General features: G+C 38.7%; 1 protein-coding gene across 1 annotated transcript in view; it reads right to left on the bottom strand.

Annotated features, from left to right (window-relative positions):
• The window catches only part of KIF11 (kinesin family member 11), a 68,099-nt gene that overhangs the window by 7,796 nt on the left and 43,187 nt on the right, over nucleotides 1-17,116 (bottom strand). The window contains exons 15-19 of the mRNA XM_025397958.1: nucleotides 13,764-13,889; nucleotides 13,528-13,686; nucleotides 11,167-11,273; nucleotides 4,245-4,524; nucleotides 887-1,109 (exon numbers count right to left, since the gene is read on the bottom strand). Of these exons, the coding sequence (XP_025253743.1) occupies nucleotides 887-1,109; nucleotides 4,245-4,524; nucleotides 11,167-11,273; nucleotides 13,528-13,686; nucleotides 13,764-13,889 (895 nt within the window). The remainder of the gene's footprint in view (nucleotides 1-886; nucleotides 1,110-4,244; nucleotides 4,525-11,166; nucleotides 11,274-13,527; nucleotides 13,687-13,763; nucleotides 13,890-17,116) is intronic.

Raw genomic sequence — 17,116 nt, 5'->3', positions numbered from 1 at the left:
TGGTGTTACTTAGGTTTTGTCCATCAGATTCTATGAGACACCAGGCATTGTTTTGAGGATGTGGGTTATATACATGGAGTGCTTCTGGAACTATCAGTTTACTTGGCCACCCAGTTTGTGGAAGCACAGGCAAGACTGTTCTTTTCTGGTGATTCTCCAGGCCATTTAATACCCTGCAATGTATTTGTCCATCTGTGGGTCACAGTTCATTAGTGAGTCGTGAAATCAACTCACTGGGACATAGCCACCATTTTTGTGTACTGGGTTGGGCTATAAATTATTTCTGTTGTCAATAAAATTTAAATGTTTTTCTGCTAAAAAAAAAAAAAAAAAACAGCTTGTTACATCTCTTCCATGAAGACCTTCCTGAATCATTACAGCCTACAATGATCTTTGACATATCTGATCTCTCAAAATGTCGATTCCTAAATGCCAGTGGTCCACGGTGATCCCTCATCTCTTAAAACAGGGATTCCTAAATGGCAATAGTCTATGACAAAATGAGAGGAACACAGAACAAAATGCACAATGTGGTAAACTTTGCATTAAACTCGATTTAGTTAGTTACATCTCTCCAATATTTGTGGTATTAAAATGTCCTTTTACAAACAGTGCTAGGTTTGTATTTGTTTTGAAAATATCCCCTATTAACAAAGTCAATTCCCTGAATGTATGTGAAATTTTACTGAATTGTGATACCACCTATATCATGACACTTGATTAAAACTATTTTAAGGTTCCAGTTTTCCCATTTTGAGTTGATTACAGTGAGATGGTAAATTCCTGTCAGGCAACGGCAGGACCTAATTTTTCTGAACATCTGACACTACATAGAGTTGAATTCGACTTCAAAAAATTTAACAATTCTATTTCTCTTTTAAAGTACCTGTTGGGATATCCAGTTTCAGATCCTGTTCCAGAAAGCAATGAAGCTTAGTCAAACCAATTTTTATGGTTTCATTAAGTTCTAGATTTTGTGCTATCAATTTTTCTTCATCAATAGTCATCTGACCAAGAAAAATGTTATGCTGCCTCTCATGAGCTGCCTTATGTCCATTTGATTTCTCAGTGATGTCTGAACTTGAAGCCTCACAACATTGGTTTACAACCTGTAAATGATGCAAACAAGTGTTTATTACTAAAATTAAAGTTGCCAGTGTTTTATTCAATATCATATTTCCCCTTACCTTTTCCATAAATTTTTTTTTTTTTTTTTTTGAGACAAGTCTCACTCTGTTGCCCAGGCTGGAGTGCAGTGGCATGACTAGGGCTCACTATAGCCTTGACCTCCCAGGCTCAAGCCAGGTAGCCTCCCAGGTAGCTGGGACTATAGGCATGCCTGGCTAATTTATGTATTTTTTGAAGAGATGGGGTTTCACCATGTTGCCCAAGCTGGTCTCAAACTCCTGGGGTCAAGCAATCTGCCCACCTTGGCCTCCAAAGATTATAGGCATGAGCCACCACGCCTGGCCTTCATAATAAAAGATTTTAAAACACATACAAAAGTAGAGAGAACAGTATAATTAATCTCCTTGTATTCATTACCCAGCTTCAACATTTACCAACAAGTAGAGTACAAACATTTACCAACAGGACTGGCCACTTAACTCCTTCACAAACCCAGGATTATTTTGAAACAAATCCTGTATCATTTCATCCATTTACTTCAGCATGTATCTCTAAGAGGTAAGAGCACTTTAAGACCACTATCACATCTGAAAATGTTAACACTGATTCCTTCCTATCAAATGTCTAGTCCATGTTCAGACTTCACCAGTTGTCTCAAATGTGTGTTACAATTGCTTTGTTTGAACCAGAATTCACCACTAGATTTGGTTTATAGGTCTTAAGTCGGTCACTATATAATTTATCATCCAAATTGGAAACCTTTTAGAGTGAAAGGGCCCATTCATAATAATCATTCGAATACAACTTCAACAAGGACTGCCTCAGGCCAACTAAGACTTAAGGACCTCTAGTCTTAAGTCTCTTTTGGTCTACAGGTTATCTTTTCTCCTATTTTTTTCCCTTGGAAAAAAACTTGTTGCTGAAGACATGAGGTCTTTACCCTATTGAACACCTCAAATTCTGGATTTGGTCAACTGCATTTCTATGCTTTATTTTCTACAAACTGGCTAGACCTAAAGGCTTGATTTAATTCAGGTTTAATTTTTTAGCAAGAATATTTCATAGGTAGTACAGCAAACACAAAATGCTTTGCTGGGTCTCTCATGTTAAGATTTATCAGTGGCCGGGCGCGGTGGCTCACGCCTGTAATCCCAGCACTTTGGGAGGCCGAGGCGGGTGGATCACAAGGTCAGGAGATCGAGACCATGGTGAAACCCCGTCTCTACTAAAAATAGAAAAAATTAGCCGGGCGCAGCGGCGGGCGCCTGTAGTCCCAGCTACTCGGGAGGCTGAGGCAGGAGAATGGCGTGAACCCGGGAGGCGGAGCTTGCAGTGAGCCGAGATTGCGCCACTGCACTCCAGCCTGGGCAACAGAGCAAGACTTCATCTCAAAAAAAAAAAAAAAAGATTTATCAGTGAGTTCAGGTATGGTTAGCCTATTAATTATAAAGTTCCCCATCAGCTTTTGATCAAATGGTTTAAGCCATCATTAATATCCACAGGGGTTATTTTATTAAGAGTTGCATACTGGTGATATATTCTATCATTTCTTCTCCATTTTATTAGCTTAGAGTCTAATGAAAACTTTTCTTCATTACCCTGCTAAACCAAGATATGGAAAGACAGATGGATGCTATATTGTTTTTTAGGATGCTATATTGTTTCTTCTTCTTTACCCATTTTCAGGACAATGTTTTGCTTCCCTGGCATGATCCAAAGAAGACCTATGAAATTTTTATGAGTTCCTAAGTTTTAATATATTTGATGTGTTTTAATCCTTTATGGCCATTATTCTTTTTGATGCTCAAATTATACCACCTTTGAACATGGGGAGGTTGGCTACTAAGACCTTTTGACAACCTTGAGATGGAGTCTCGCTCTGTCGCCCGGGCTGGAGTGCAGTGGCGCGATCTCAGCTCACTGCAAGCTCCGCCTCCCGGGTTTACACCATTCTCCTGCCTCAGCCTCCCATGTAGCTGGGACTACAGGCGCCCGCCACCGCGCCCGGCTAGTTTTTTGTATTTTTTAGTAGAGACGGGGTTTCACCGGGTTAGCCAGGATGGTCTCAATCTCCTGACCTCGTGATCCGCCCGTCTCGGCCTCCCAAAGTGCTGGGATTACAGACTTGAGCCACTGCGCCCGGCCCCTCAGAAATCTTTAACAGCTTTTTTACTTTCTGGTATGACAAGATCTCTAGGGTCATATATTGTACATTTCCTATCACAAATCTGAAATTAGTTATTTGTATACAAACTCTAGTTCCTTTTAGTGAAAACAGCTTATATAGATTAAAATTTTTAATTCTTTGTAACCTACTTCCTGAGAATGTTAGTAAAATCCTTCTAATGCAAAGAAAGAAAAAACCAAGTTACAAAGGGCTTGTGCAAGTATTAAGTTTAAGCGAATCCATAAACCTATCAAGTATCCTTTGGTTACCAGAACAATAACCTAAATACTTAAAACAATAATAGGTTTGAATGTACTTGGAGAAAAGTAAAAAGCATAGATAGGCCGGGCGCAGTGGCTCATGCCTGTAATTCCAGCACTTTGGGAGGCCAAGGTGGGTAGATCAAGAGGTCAGGAGTTCGAGACCAGCTTGGCCAACATAGTGAAACCCCGTCTCTACTAAAAATACAAAAAAAGTAGCTGGGTGTGGTGGCGGGTGCCTGCAATCCCAACTACTCGGGAGGCTGAGGCGGGAGAATTGCTTGAACCTGGGAGGCGGATGTTGCAGTGAGCTGAGATCGTGCCATTGCACACCAGCCTGGGCAACGAAGCGAGACTCTGTCTCAAAAAAAAAAAAAAAAAAGCATATATAAGTGGAAGGTATTACATATCAAAGACAGGCTGCCCTTCTTTGAAGAAACTACTAAGTCAGAAACCAAGGATAAATACAGGAAAGAAACTGTATAAATGTTAAATTAATTCCAAGATCGAGAAGACATATACCAAAGCACAAAACAAGATCATGTGTAAGCATACCAAATATTATACTTAAAAGTTTAAGTGATTATAGCTTAAAATATCATTTGTTTTGAAATCTATTCTCAGCCAAGAATATTTAATTTTCTGATTATTATTCTCCCCAAAGTAAGTTCTAGTTATAAAGTTATTACCTCCAATAAGTTCTGAAGTTCCTGTTCCCTTTCATTTAAGGAAGATACCCAGTGTTCAGAAAAATAAACTGTTCTTGTGTTCAGAGACTCACATCGCTGTTCAGTCTCCTGAGATATTTTTTCCAGGTTGCCATTGAGTTTATCAGAGTGTTTTACAGACTCTTCAACCAATTTTGTACCTTCTTGGTTAAAATTTCTGAGTTCCTGTGACAAGCCATCAGAATCAGCACAAAATTTTTGACTGTGAAAAGTCATTTTGTTGACTATATCCGTAGATTTCCTATAGGAAAAGAGAATGACACTGTTGAAATGGGGAATTAAGACTCAAAGGATATATAACTTCCCAAGATCACTCATCTCTTAAGTGGCAGATCTGAACGTGGGCAGTCTGGCTCCAGGGCCTGTGATCTTAATAAATCGACATTGAGAATGGATGCCTTGGCCACTGTCTTTTCACAGCATTGCCATTAAATGACCTTTGAAAGGATCATCTTTGCTCATGAAACCTTTCACAGCCCTCCTTCAGTTACGATGCTTTCAAAATCTGTCTGCTTGTTTTATTCCTCTTACTAAGCAATGTTACTTCAAGGCATCTACTACAGCCTCTTGTCTAGTCCCTAAATTGGACAATCAGTCATTTATTCTGTTATTAAGCAGTTTCCCTTGCCTAGTATATAAAACAAATCATGAACATTACAAACGTTATGTTTAAATTAGCTATAAAGCTTTCTAATAATTAAAAGAAAATTATATTGGGGTGTGACAAATTATACATATAGAACAATATAACATAAACTTGATATAAAATTAATGTTGGTTAGACATACATTTAAAATTCACTGATAATTTCCCTCTTTGTAAGTTTCCCTATAATAGCATTCCAAGTTATCTTACAGGACAAGATTTAAACCTTGTGGAATGAAGTGACTCTTTATTACCACTAGATGGTACACCACGTGGGTAAACCAAGTGAGTCAGCCAAGATGTTGAAAACCAAACCTACAAATGAAAGTCATAATGATTGAAAAAAGGGCACAGTGGCTCACACCTGTAATCCCAGCACTTTGGGAGGCCGAGGCAGGCGGATCACCTGAGGTCAGGAGTTAGAGACCAGTCTGGCCAATATGGTGAAGCCCTGTCTCTATTAAAAATACAATAAATTAGCCAGGTGTGGTGGTGGGTGCCTGTAATCTCAGCTACTTGGGAGAGAGTGAGGCAGGAGAATTGCTTGATCCTGGGAGGCAGAGGTTGCAGTGAGCCGAGATTGTGTCATTGTACTTCAGCCTGGGCAACAGAGTGAGACTCTGTCTCAAAACAAAACAAAAACCAAAACAAAACAAAACCTCACAACTTAATGGGAAGATGAGATTGAGTTAAAAATATTACAAGCCATGACAATAAATGCCAAGTGCAGTTATGTTCAGTGTGTATATAAACATCACCTAGGGCCGGGCGCGGTGGCTCAAGCCTGTAATCCCAGCACTTTGGGAGGCCGAGACGGGCGGATCACGAGGTCAGGAGATCGAGACCATCCTGGCTAACACGGTGAAACCCCGTCTCTACTAAAAAATACAAAAAACTAGCCGGGCGAAGTGGCGGTTGCCTGTAGTCCCAGCTACTCGGGAGGCTGAGGCAGGAGAATGGCGTGAACCCGAGAGGAGGAGCTTGCAGTGAGCTGAGATCCGGCCACTGCACTCCAGCCTGGGTGACAGAGCGAGACTCCGTCTCAAAAAAAAAAAAAAAAAAAACATCACCTAGATTCCTGAGTGATGAATACAAAGTCCCTAGACCATACTGGGAAACACTGGTGTAGACAATAAATGTCAGGAAAGCAGGAAAAATGATTTACATGGGCCTTAAGAAACTATATCACACTTCTCTTCCTACTTCAACCCCACTCTAGTATTTCCTCCAAAGCCATGGAATGGCATAGAAATCCATCAGTCTAGATACCAGGAATAAAAAGTAGGAAATACTTTTTTGATTCAGCATATAGGAAGAGCTCACAATGGAACACGCTATACTTAACAGGATCAAAAACAGGGTTGAAAAACAAATGATAGAAGTTAGGTAGGGATATATAAATGATAGCTACAGTTCTAGAACAGCACTGCTCAACAGAAGTATAATAGGAGCCACATATGCAATTAAAAATTTTCGGCCAGGCGCAGTGGCTCACACCTGTAATCCCAGCACTTTGGGAGGCCGAGGCGGGCAATCACAAGGTCCGGAGTTTGAGACCAGCCTGGCCAACATGGTGAAACCCCATCTCTACTAAAAATACAAAAATTAGCCTGGCGTGGTGATGAGTGCCTGTAATCCCAGCTACTTGGAAGGCTGAGGCAGGAGAATTGCTTGAACCTGGCAGACAGAGGTTGCAGTGAGCCAAGATTGCGCCACTGCACTCCAGCCTGGGTGACAGACCAAAGATTCCCTCTCAAAAAAAAAAAAAAAAATCTAGTAGATACATTAAAAAAGAAAATAGATAAAGCAATCCAAGTAACAATGTATTAGGTGTTTACTGCATATACAAACACCTAAGTAAAATATATGAAAATAATGACAAATACCAAAGACTCCCTCTCAAAACAAAAAAAAAATCTAACAGATACATTAAAAATGAAGATAAAGCAATCCAAGTAATCTATTGGGTGTTTATTGCATATATAAACACCTAAGTAAAATATATGAAAATAATGACAAATGGGAAAGAGGAAACAGGAATATACTATTATAATGTCCTTTCACTACACGTGAAATGGCAAATTATTTGATAATGGATTCAAATTATCTTAAAATGTATACTTTAGCCAGGCGCGGTGGCTCACACCTGTAATCCCAGCACTTTGGGAGGCCAAGACAGGTGGATCACGAGGTCAGGAGATTGAGACCATCCTGGCTAACACGGTGAAACCCCGTCTCTACTAAAAATACAAAAATTAGCCGGGCGCAGTGGCAGGCACCTGTAGTCCCAGCTACACGGGAGGCTGAGGCAGGAGAATGGCGTGAACCTGGGAGGCGGAGCTTGCAGTGAGTGGAGATCGCACCACTGCACTCCAGCCTGGGCGACAGAGTGAGACTCTATCTCAAAAAAAAAAAAAAAAAAAAATCTATACTTTAAATCCTAGAAATACTACTAAAAAGGGAAAATTTTAAAAGTATAAATAAGTCAATGGAAGAGATAAAATAAAAACATAAAAATTGCTCAATTTAAATGAGGAAAGGCAGCTGGGTGCAGTGGCTCACACCTATAATCCCAGCACTTTGGGAGGCCAGGGCAGGTAAATCACTTGAGGTCAGGAGTTCGAAACCAGCCTGGCCAACACGGTGAAACCCCATCTCTAGTAAAAATACAAAAATTAGCTGGGCATGGTGGTGTGTGCCTATAGCCCCAGCTACTCAGGAGGCTGAGGCAGGAGAATCGCTTGAACCCAGGAGGCAGAGGCTGCAGTGAGCCAAGATTGCACCACTGTACTCCAGCCTGGGCCACACAGCAAAAGACTCTGTCTCAAATAAATAAATAAATCATCATAGATTATAAATTTGATGAAAAAGCAAGACCCAACTATATGCTGTCTATAAGAAACCCACTTTAAATATAAAGACTTAGACCAAAAGGGCCGGGCACGGTGGCTCATGCCTGTAATCCCAGCACTTTGTGAGGCCAAGGCGGGCAGATCACGAGGTCAGGAGATCGAGACCATCCTGGCTACCACGGTGAAATCCCGCCTCTACTAAAAATACAAAAAAATTAGCCGGGCGTGGTGGCAGGTGCCTGTAGTCCCAACTACTCGGGAGGCTGAGGCAGGAGAATGGCGTGAACCCAGGAGGCGGAGCTTGCAGCGAGGGAGACAGCGCCACTGCACTCCAGCCTGGGCGACAGAGCGAGACTCTGTCTTAAAAAAAAAAAAAAAAAAAAAAAGACTTAGACCAAAAGTAAAGAGATGGAGAAGGATACATCATACAAATAGCAATCAAAGGAAAGCTGGAGAATCTGTATTCATTTCAGACAAAACAGACTTCAGAACAAGACAGATTATCAGAAATAAAAGTGGATATTACATAATGATAAAGAGGTCAATTCTCCAAGGAGGTATAATAATCCTAAATGTATATGCACCCAACAACAGAGTTTCAGATACATGAGGCAAAAACTGATAGAACTAATTAAAAAAAAACAGATAAATCTACAATTAGAGATTTCAATACTCCCCTCTTAGTCATTGAGAGAACAAATAGGCAGAAACTCAGTAAGGCCGTGGATGACCTGAATAGCACTATTAATCAACTTGATCAAAGTGACACATACAGAACACTTCATCCAACAAAAGCAGAATACAGATTTTTCTCATGTGGGTAGCACACAAACAAAGCATTATCAGAGTAACACTGCAAGGGCTCTAAAAACTAAATTGTCAGTGGAACCACAGCCCATAAAAGTGAGCCTGGATCTGTATGCTAAGCCTAAACAGGGTAAATGCCAGCTAAAAAATACTTAAATAAGATCCTGAATCTCCTAACATAATACCCAAAATCTTCAAGGTACAATATGGAATCACTTATCAAGAATCACAAAATCACAAGTTGAATGAGAAAAGACAATCAATAGACGCCAACAACAAGAAAACTCAGATGTTGCAATTGTCTGGAAAGGATTTTAAAGCAGCCATCATAAAAATGCTCTAAAAAGAAATTAAAATACTCCTGGGGAAAAAAAAAATCCTAGCTAAGAAACAAGGTATAAAAAAAGCAAATGAAAATTATAAAACTAAAAATAAAAAAGCAATAACTGAAATAAAACACCTCACTGAATGGGTTTAACAGTAGGTTAGAGATGACAGAAGGAGACTCAGTAAATATGAAGACAGATCAATAGAATTTCCCCAATGTGAACAACAAAGAGAATATATATATATCTATAAGAAATATACGTATCTCCTGAGGGACCAAAATAAAAGATTTAGCATTTGTGTCATCAAAGTCATTGGGGCAGAGAAAAAAAGAGTATAGGGCTGAAAACTATTCAAAGAATTAATAGATGAAAAATTCCCAAGTTTTGGCGAAAGGCATAAGCCTACAGATTGAAGCAGCTAAACAAAACCCAAATAGAATAAACTCAAAGAAATATGAGTAGACAAAATATAATCAAGTTTCTAAAGACAAAAAAGTTTTGAAAGCAGCTGTACCATTGCCTATAAGGGAACAATTACTTGAATGGCAGTGGATTTCTCATTTCATAGTGGCCAGAAGAAGAAAATGAATAGCATATTTCAAATGCTGGAAAAAAATAATTGTCAACCCTGAATTCCATAGCCAGCGAAAATACCTTTCAGGAATGCAGGGGAAATCAAGACATTCTTGGACAAAGGAAAACAGAATTTGTGTCCAGCAGACCCACCCTTAAAGACTACAAGAAGTTCTTCACACCAAAGAAAGCTTGAAACTTTAGGAAGTTTAATTTAGGAATTAAATGGGGAAAAATAGGGTAAATATAGTATCTTTCTCCTCAGGAGAATAGAATACTCTATAGGCAAAAAAAAAACTGAAACCTGGCAAATCTCCTATGTTATATAAAAATTTTTAAATGGATTATGAATATAAATGTTAAACCATAAAGTTATAAAATTCCTAAAAAAGAAAACATAGGTCTGACTGTAGTGTATGGTAAGTATGCGGAACTGGCAAGCAATGAGGCTACAAAGCAACCTTAAACTCTAATACAGGCCAGAACTGGCAAGCAATGAGGCTACAAAGCAACATTAAACTCTAATATAGGCGGGGGACAGTGATTCACACCTGCAATCCCAGTACTTTGGGAGGTCGAGGTGGGAGATCAGTTGAGACCAGGAGTTCAAGACCAGCCTGGCCAAAATGGCGAAGCCCCATCTCTACTAAAAATACAAAAAATTAGCCAGGCATGGTGGTATGTGCCTATAATCCCAGCTACTCGGGAGGCTGAGGCAGGAGAATCGCCTGAACTTGGGAGGCGGAGGTTGCAATGAGCCGAGATCACGCCACTGCACTCGGGCCACTGTACTCCAGCCTGGGCTACAGAGCAGGTTGTTTGTTTTTGTCTCAAAAAACAAAACAGGGCCGGGCGCGGTGGCTCACGCCTGTAATCGCAGCACTTTGGGAGGTCGAGGCGGGCAGATCACGAGGTCAGGAGATAGAGACCATCCTGGCTAACATGGTGAAACCCCGTCTCTACTAAAAATACAAAAAATTAGCTAGGAGTGGTGACGGGCACCTGTAGTCCCAGCTAGTTGGGAGGCTGAGGCAGGAGAATGGCGTCAGCCCGGGAGGCGGAGCTTGCAGTGAGCCGAGATCGCACCACTGCACTCCAGCCTGGGTGACAGAGCAAGACTCCATCTCAAAAACAAAAACAAAAATGAAAAAACAAAACAAAACTCTAATACAGGAATCAGCAAACTTTTTCTTGAAAAGCCAGATAGCAAATATTTTAGGCTATTGTTCAATGACTTGGATGCAATGACTCAACTTTGCCACTGCAGTGCAAAGGCAGCCAAAGACAACATGTAAACAGATATGACAGTGTCCAATGAAATTATTTGCAATAATAGGCATCCAGCCTGCTATCCATAGTTTGCCAAACCCTGCTCTAGTTAGTAAATTTTTCATCAGTAATATAGGTTAGAAATTGTGAAATTACTTAGTGTGTTTTCTAAAATTGAGGAAATTCAAAAATATATTGTGGATAACAGCCAGGTTTTTCACTGTCTTAAAAGAGAGCACAAATATGCAATGAAAAGACATTTATATGCATGTATATATACACATACATAATAAAATATCAACAAAATTTGAAAGTACACAGAGGAATTATTTGTACTATTTAAAGCTTTTTCTTCTGAAATAATTTCAGACTTACAGAAAAGTTTAAGAGAATTTTAAAATAGCTTACTGCTGTATATCTTCCTGGACACTACTAAGTGGTTTCTGTATATTTTCACACTTTTCCTCCAAAGCACAGAATCTCTCTGTCCAAAGACTGATTAACTGGCAAAGTTCCTGTAAGAAAAGTGTGGGAAGTGAGGAGACTTAAAATTATGACACTTGAACATTTTTTATGACTGGTAACAAAACAAGAAGTATTGTCCATAGGTGTTAATTATATAAATTCTTGACAAGAGAGCTTTAACTCTACCTTTCTTCCACAGAGGAAAGCGGTGGAAGTGATATTAAAATGTAGGATTTTTTTTTTTTTAGAGACAGGGTCTCACTCTGTTGTCCAAGCTGTAGTGCAGTGGCACAATCAAGGCTCACTGCAGCTTCAACCTCCTGGGCTCAAGGGATCCTCTTTCCTCAGTCCCCAAGTAGTTGGGGCTACAGGCATGAGCCACCATGCCTGGCTAATTTAAACAATTTTTTTTTTTTGTAGAGACGTGGTCTCACTATGTTGACCAGACTGGTCTCAAACTCCTAGCCTCAGGTATCAACCTGCCTCAGCCTCTCAAAGTGCTGAGATTACAGATGTGAGCCATCACATCCAGCCAGGATTTTTTAAAAAGTAAATAATTAGCAAACTTTACTATTTTAGCTGTAAGTAACAAATTACTTTCAGTGTACCTCAAAACTACTCAAACAACCCCATATATCACATTATGTTTAAGACCAACTTTGACAGATGTATGTAGTAGCTTTTTAACTGATAACACTACTAGAAGGGAAAATTAATGTGATATACTAACGGGTCAAGCAATCCAAAAATATCAATTACTGGAGCTAAAAAATTTTACAGAACCTAGTTGGATCATATTAACAAAATGTAAATAGTCTTATCTTTGCTCATATTTTACATTTTTGAAAACAAGCTCTTGCAGGCATATAACATGCTACATTGCAAAATGAAGAAGCCATCCTAATGACCAAGGAAGAGCTGAAAATACATCTAACATTCTTATTCACTGTTCAGTCTGCTCGTTGGCCAGTATCTCTGAATAACACATCAGTTGACAATACATATCTAACATTCTGATTATGAATAAAGTCTGTCAGTATTTTTACTAGTCTCAAAGGTATTATCAGATTAATAATTTGAATGCTAATGCAGGTATTATCATATTTATCCATATGTAAATGTGTTCAAAGTTTTACACAATTATTTTAATAGTGCTCATTTCAAGTTCTGGAAAACCTAAGAAATAGCTCACAAACTGAACTTGCTTTCTTAAAGCCAGGGAAGCCAAATTATTCATGCTAAGATACTTTTCAGATCAGATTTTTTTGTTTTGTTTTTTTAAACAACTGCCTAACAATTTTAAGCATTTCAAAACAGTAAATTTATAAAAAGCCTTAGATCAGCCTTAGAATATACACCTAAAAAGTTCTCAACAGGCTTAAGGGGAAATAACCTACGCAGATGTATGAGAAAATACTGCAATTTTAAGTTGCCAAGAAACACATAGAAGAGACACTCAAACATGGATGCTTTTCAGGTAATACAATCACTCCCACCTTCTGTAAGATGATCTACATACTATTAGATGCTCACAAGGTCTCAGTTTCCTCATTAAATCTGACTAGTAATAGAATTTATATCTATATTGATGGGAGGAATAAACACACAGTTAATTGCTCAATAAATGTTAACTATTACAAGAGTTCAGTCATATCATAATAAGCTTATTTAATAAAATTTTAGACAGTCATTATTAAAGTCTTAAGAATACCAGAAGCTGTTTTTCATATATCTGATATTTATAGATTATGGTTTGAAGGCTTGGTTTTGGTTTAAAGCCTCATATAATGAGGAACAGTTTACAGGGAAGATAAATCATGAATTACATTTATAATCAATAAGAATTATAAATTGTATCAATTTACTATGTTTTAAATGTCTATCAATGAGACAGAAATAAGAGAAAAGTAGGACTTGGTTTATGAAAGACAACTATCCATGCCATCCTAGAAAGAAGCAACTTAGCAGGTTTTAATGTAGATACATGTTCACTTTAAATGTTATAACCATTCTTCTCTAAAGGTATGTTTCTCCAGATTCCTCTTTCATCTTGATGTGAGAAAAGGACTGTTTTGTCATATTGTGGTTCTGCATGGGGTTCTAGATGTAGCAAAACTTCAAATATTAAGAGAAGTATTCTCGATTGCTTTACAGTAATTACTGTTATAAGCAACAGTGGCTATGGTATTTTCAGGTTTCAGGTTTTACAGTATTCAGATTGTATAACATAGATTAATTATCAAGTTATATCAAATCATCCTAAAACTCTCTTTCTGTACTCCCCAAGTCAGCTAAACAACATACCTGGGAATGGGTCTGCTTTATTGTCTTCAGGTCTTCAGTTAGGTTTCCACATTGCTTTTGTGACTCAACCAAGGAAGAAATGGTATTTTCTTGTAGTTCGTGTAGATTGTTACGCAGTATACTGAGAAAGCCATCTAGTTCCTTTTTTTGATCTTCTATCTTTGAAGAAACAAAAATGAGTTTCCTTCTTAAACAACACATCAATTTTGAGATATTAAGAACATAGCATTTGTTACCTTATCGGCCACTGTCAATGAAGTCTTGAAAATATGCTTCAGTTGACTATTGATTTTCAGTATAGACACCACAGTTGGGGATAAAATCGTTTCCAGTGAAGTTAGAAGATCAGTCTTGAGTACATTCTGGTTTTAAAAATAAACAAATAGGTCTTTAAAAAGAATACTTCCACTTCCATAAACCTTTCTAAATGATATCTTAAATACTTTGGTAGCTAAATATTCACATTAAAATTCTAAATTTCCATTCTCCATTTTTTTTTTTTTTTTTTTTTGAGACAGAGTCTCATTCTGTTGCCCAGGTTGGAGTACCATGGCAAGATCTTGGCTCACTGCAACCTCTGCCTCATGGGTTCAAGTGATTCTCCTGCCTCAGCCTCCCGAGTAGCTGGGATTACAGGTGTGAGCCACCACACCCAGGCAATTTTTGTATTTTTAGTAGAGATGGGGTTTTGCCATGTTGGCCAGGCTGGTCTCAAACTCCTGACCTCAGATAATCTGCCCGTCTAGGCCTCCCAAAGTGCTGAGATTACAGGCGTGAGCCACCGCGCCCGGCCCCATTCTCCGTTCTTTATAGTCTACATAGATAAATCAATATAATAATATAATAATTTATTATAATTTATTATATTACAATAAATATAATAATTTCTCTTTTTTCAAGCCCAGTGAAAACATAGAATTTTTTTTTTTCTTTTTCTGAGATAGAGTTTCACTCTTGTGGCCCAGGCTGGAGTGCAATGGCGTGATCTCGGCTCACTGCAACCTCTGCCTCCTGGGTTCAAGCAATTATCCTGCCTCAGCCTCCCAAGTAGCTGGGATTACAGGCACCTGCTACCATGCCTAGCTAATTTTTGTATTTCTGTAAAGACAGGGTTTCACCATGTTGGCCAGGCTGATCTCGAACTCCTGACCTCAGGTGATCCACCCACCTCGGCCTCCCAAAGTGCTGTGATGAGCTGCCGCACGAGCCAGAACAATTTAATAGTTTAATGAAATAGAAGTCAGAAGAATTCAAAAGAGAGGAAAATGACAATCAATTAAGATTTCAGCACTCCAAAGAAAATAAATTTTAAAAAACCTGTAAGTATACTTTAAGAAAATAAATTTCAAACAAGTTTAGGTTACCAGTCAAAAAGGCTGAGACCAAGTAGTCATCAAGATTAGCCCTTGGGCTAGAAGTATTTAACTTTGAAGATCTGAGATGACTTATATCCTATTGTATCAGAAGAACTTGTGAAAGATGTTGTTCTTGTCAAGAAATGGGAAAAATTAAGAATGTAGTATAGATTGGAAATATTTATAAAAAGAAAAAAAGTCCTGATCTAAGCTCTTTTGGTAGGATAGGGCTGAGGAAGTATAACAGAAATACATTAGTAAATACTTATAGGCCTACTGGCATTCTTTTGGAAAGAAGAGCTAGCATATCAATTTCACCTAATTTTATGACAGCAACATTCCTCTTTTCTTTTAATTCAAGCAAAAATCGTAACTTGGTAAGTAGAAATATATCAATTCAGGCATAGCTTATTTTATTGTGCTTCACCTTACTATGCATCACAGATACCAAATTTTTACAAATTGAAGGTTTGTGGCTACCCTACCATGAGCAAGTCTATCAGTGACTTTTTTCAAATATCATGTGCTCACTTTCTGTCTCTGCATCACATTTTGGTAACTACTGCAGTATTTCAAACTTTTTCATTACACACTGTGATCAATGATCTTTGATGTTACTATTATAATTGTCTTGGGGTACCATAAACTGTACCCCTGTAAGACAGCAAACGTAATTGATAAACGTTGTTTGTGTTCTGATTGTCCCACCAGGCGTCTGCTGGAATTACAGGCGTGAGCCACTGCGCCTGGTCAACATAACCTTTATATGCACTGGGAAACCAAAAAATTCATGACTTGCTTTATTGTAATATTCACTTTATTGCAGTAGTCTGGAAGCAAACCTGCAACATCTTTGAAGTATGCTTGTACATATAGAGACCATTTAATGAATGAATCAATATTTGAAAAGTTAGTACTGACAGGGTATCTTTTAACACTGTCAAATTTGGGTGATTGAGAAAACCTATCAAATAATGTCATCTAAGCAATGAATTGAGGCAGAGGGTCAGCTAACATTTGTAGTATTTACTTGGAAATGTTTAATAAATATTGTTAAACTGAAAAAGGGAGGCAAAGACCCTGCACACAGAAAACAAATTATATGGCTAAGAACTTCCTAGACCAACCATACAATTTTAAAATAAAGACTATATAAATCAAGTATGAAGGAGGTAATATGAAGTGCAATTAGATGAGTGACTTCCATAGAACTGTGGAGAAAAGATTTACAGTTATGGCCCAGAAGGGCACAGCCACACAGATCTAACCCTAAGAATTGTTATGTGTTCCCAGAATTCTTAAACATACTTTTCTTGCACTATTATTACTATCATATATTACTGTAGTTTTAAAATTAACTACCCAATATCCCCTTCTGGTTGGGTCCAGGACCCCTGAGGAAAGAGGGACTTACCAATTTCTGGGCCAACTAACAAATCCCTTGCTATCATGTGGTGCTAAACTTGCCCTTTAGTCATTAAAAGCCTCACTAATAACTCCTATTCCTAATGTTACAAGACATGAGTGAAAAAAGTTTCAAAAGTTAGTTCCATACATTTGAAAATAATCTTTCTGGGAGAGAATAAACAGTGGAGAGATCTGTCTTTTAAAATATAGACGTACTCTCGGCCGGGCACGGTGACTCACGCCTATAATCCCAGCACTTTGGGAGGCTGAGGTGGGTGGATTGCTTGAGGTTAGGAGTTCGAGACCAGCCAGACCAACATGGTAAAACCCCATCTCTACTAAAAAAAAAAAAAAAAAAAAAAAAAAATTAGCCAGGCATGTTGGCACATGCCTATAATCCCATCTACTCAGGAGGCTGAGGCAAGAGAATCGCTTGAACCCAGGAGGCAGAGGTTGCAGTGAACCGAGAAAAGGAGAGGCTAAAAAAAAAATACATAAAAATAAAGAAAATGAGACGCTGGCTGGGCACGGTGGCTCACGCCTATAATCCCAGCACTTTGGGAGGCTAAGGTGGGCGGATCACGAGGTCAGGAGATCGAGATCATCCTGGCTAACACAGTGAAACCCCGTCTCTACTAAAAATACAAAAAATTAGCCAGGCGTGGTGGCGGGCACCTGTAGTCCCAGCTACTCGGGAGGCTGAGGCAGGAGAATGGCATGAACCTGGGAGGCGGAGCTTACAGTGAGCTGAGATGGTGCCACTGCACTCCTGGGCGACAGAGCAAGACTCCGTCTCAAAAAAAAAAAAAAAGAAAGAAAAAAAAAAT

Source organism: Theropithecus gelada, chromosome 9 (genome assembly GCF_003255815.1).
Source record: "Theropithecus gelada isolate Dixy chromosome 9, Tgel_1.0, whole genome shotgun sequence".
In the NCBI taxonomy this organism is placed as follows: domain Eukaryota; kingdom Metazoa; phylum Chordata; class Mammalia; order Primates; family Cercopithecidae; genus Theropithecus; species Theropithecus gelada.
This window is presented reverse-complemented; position numbering and strand designations above follow the sequence as displayed.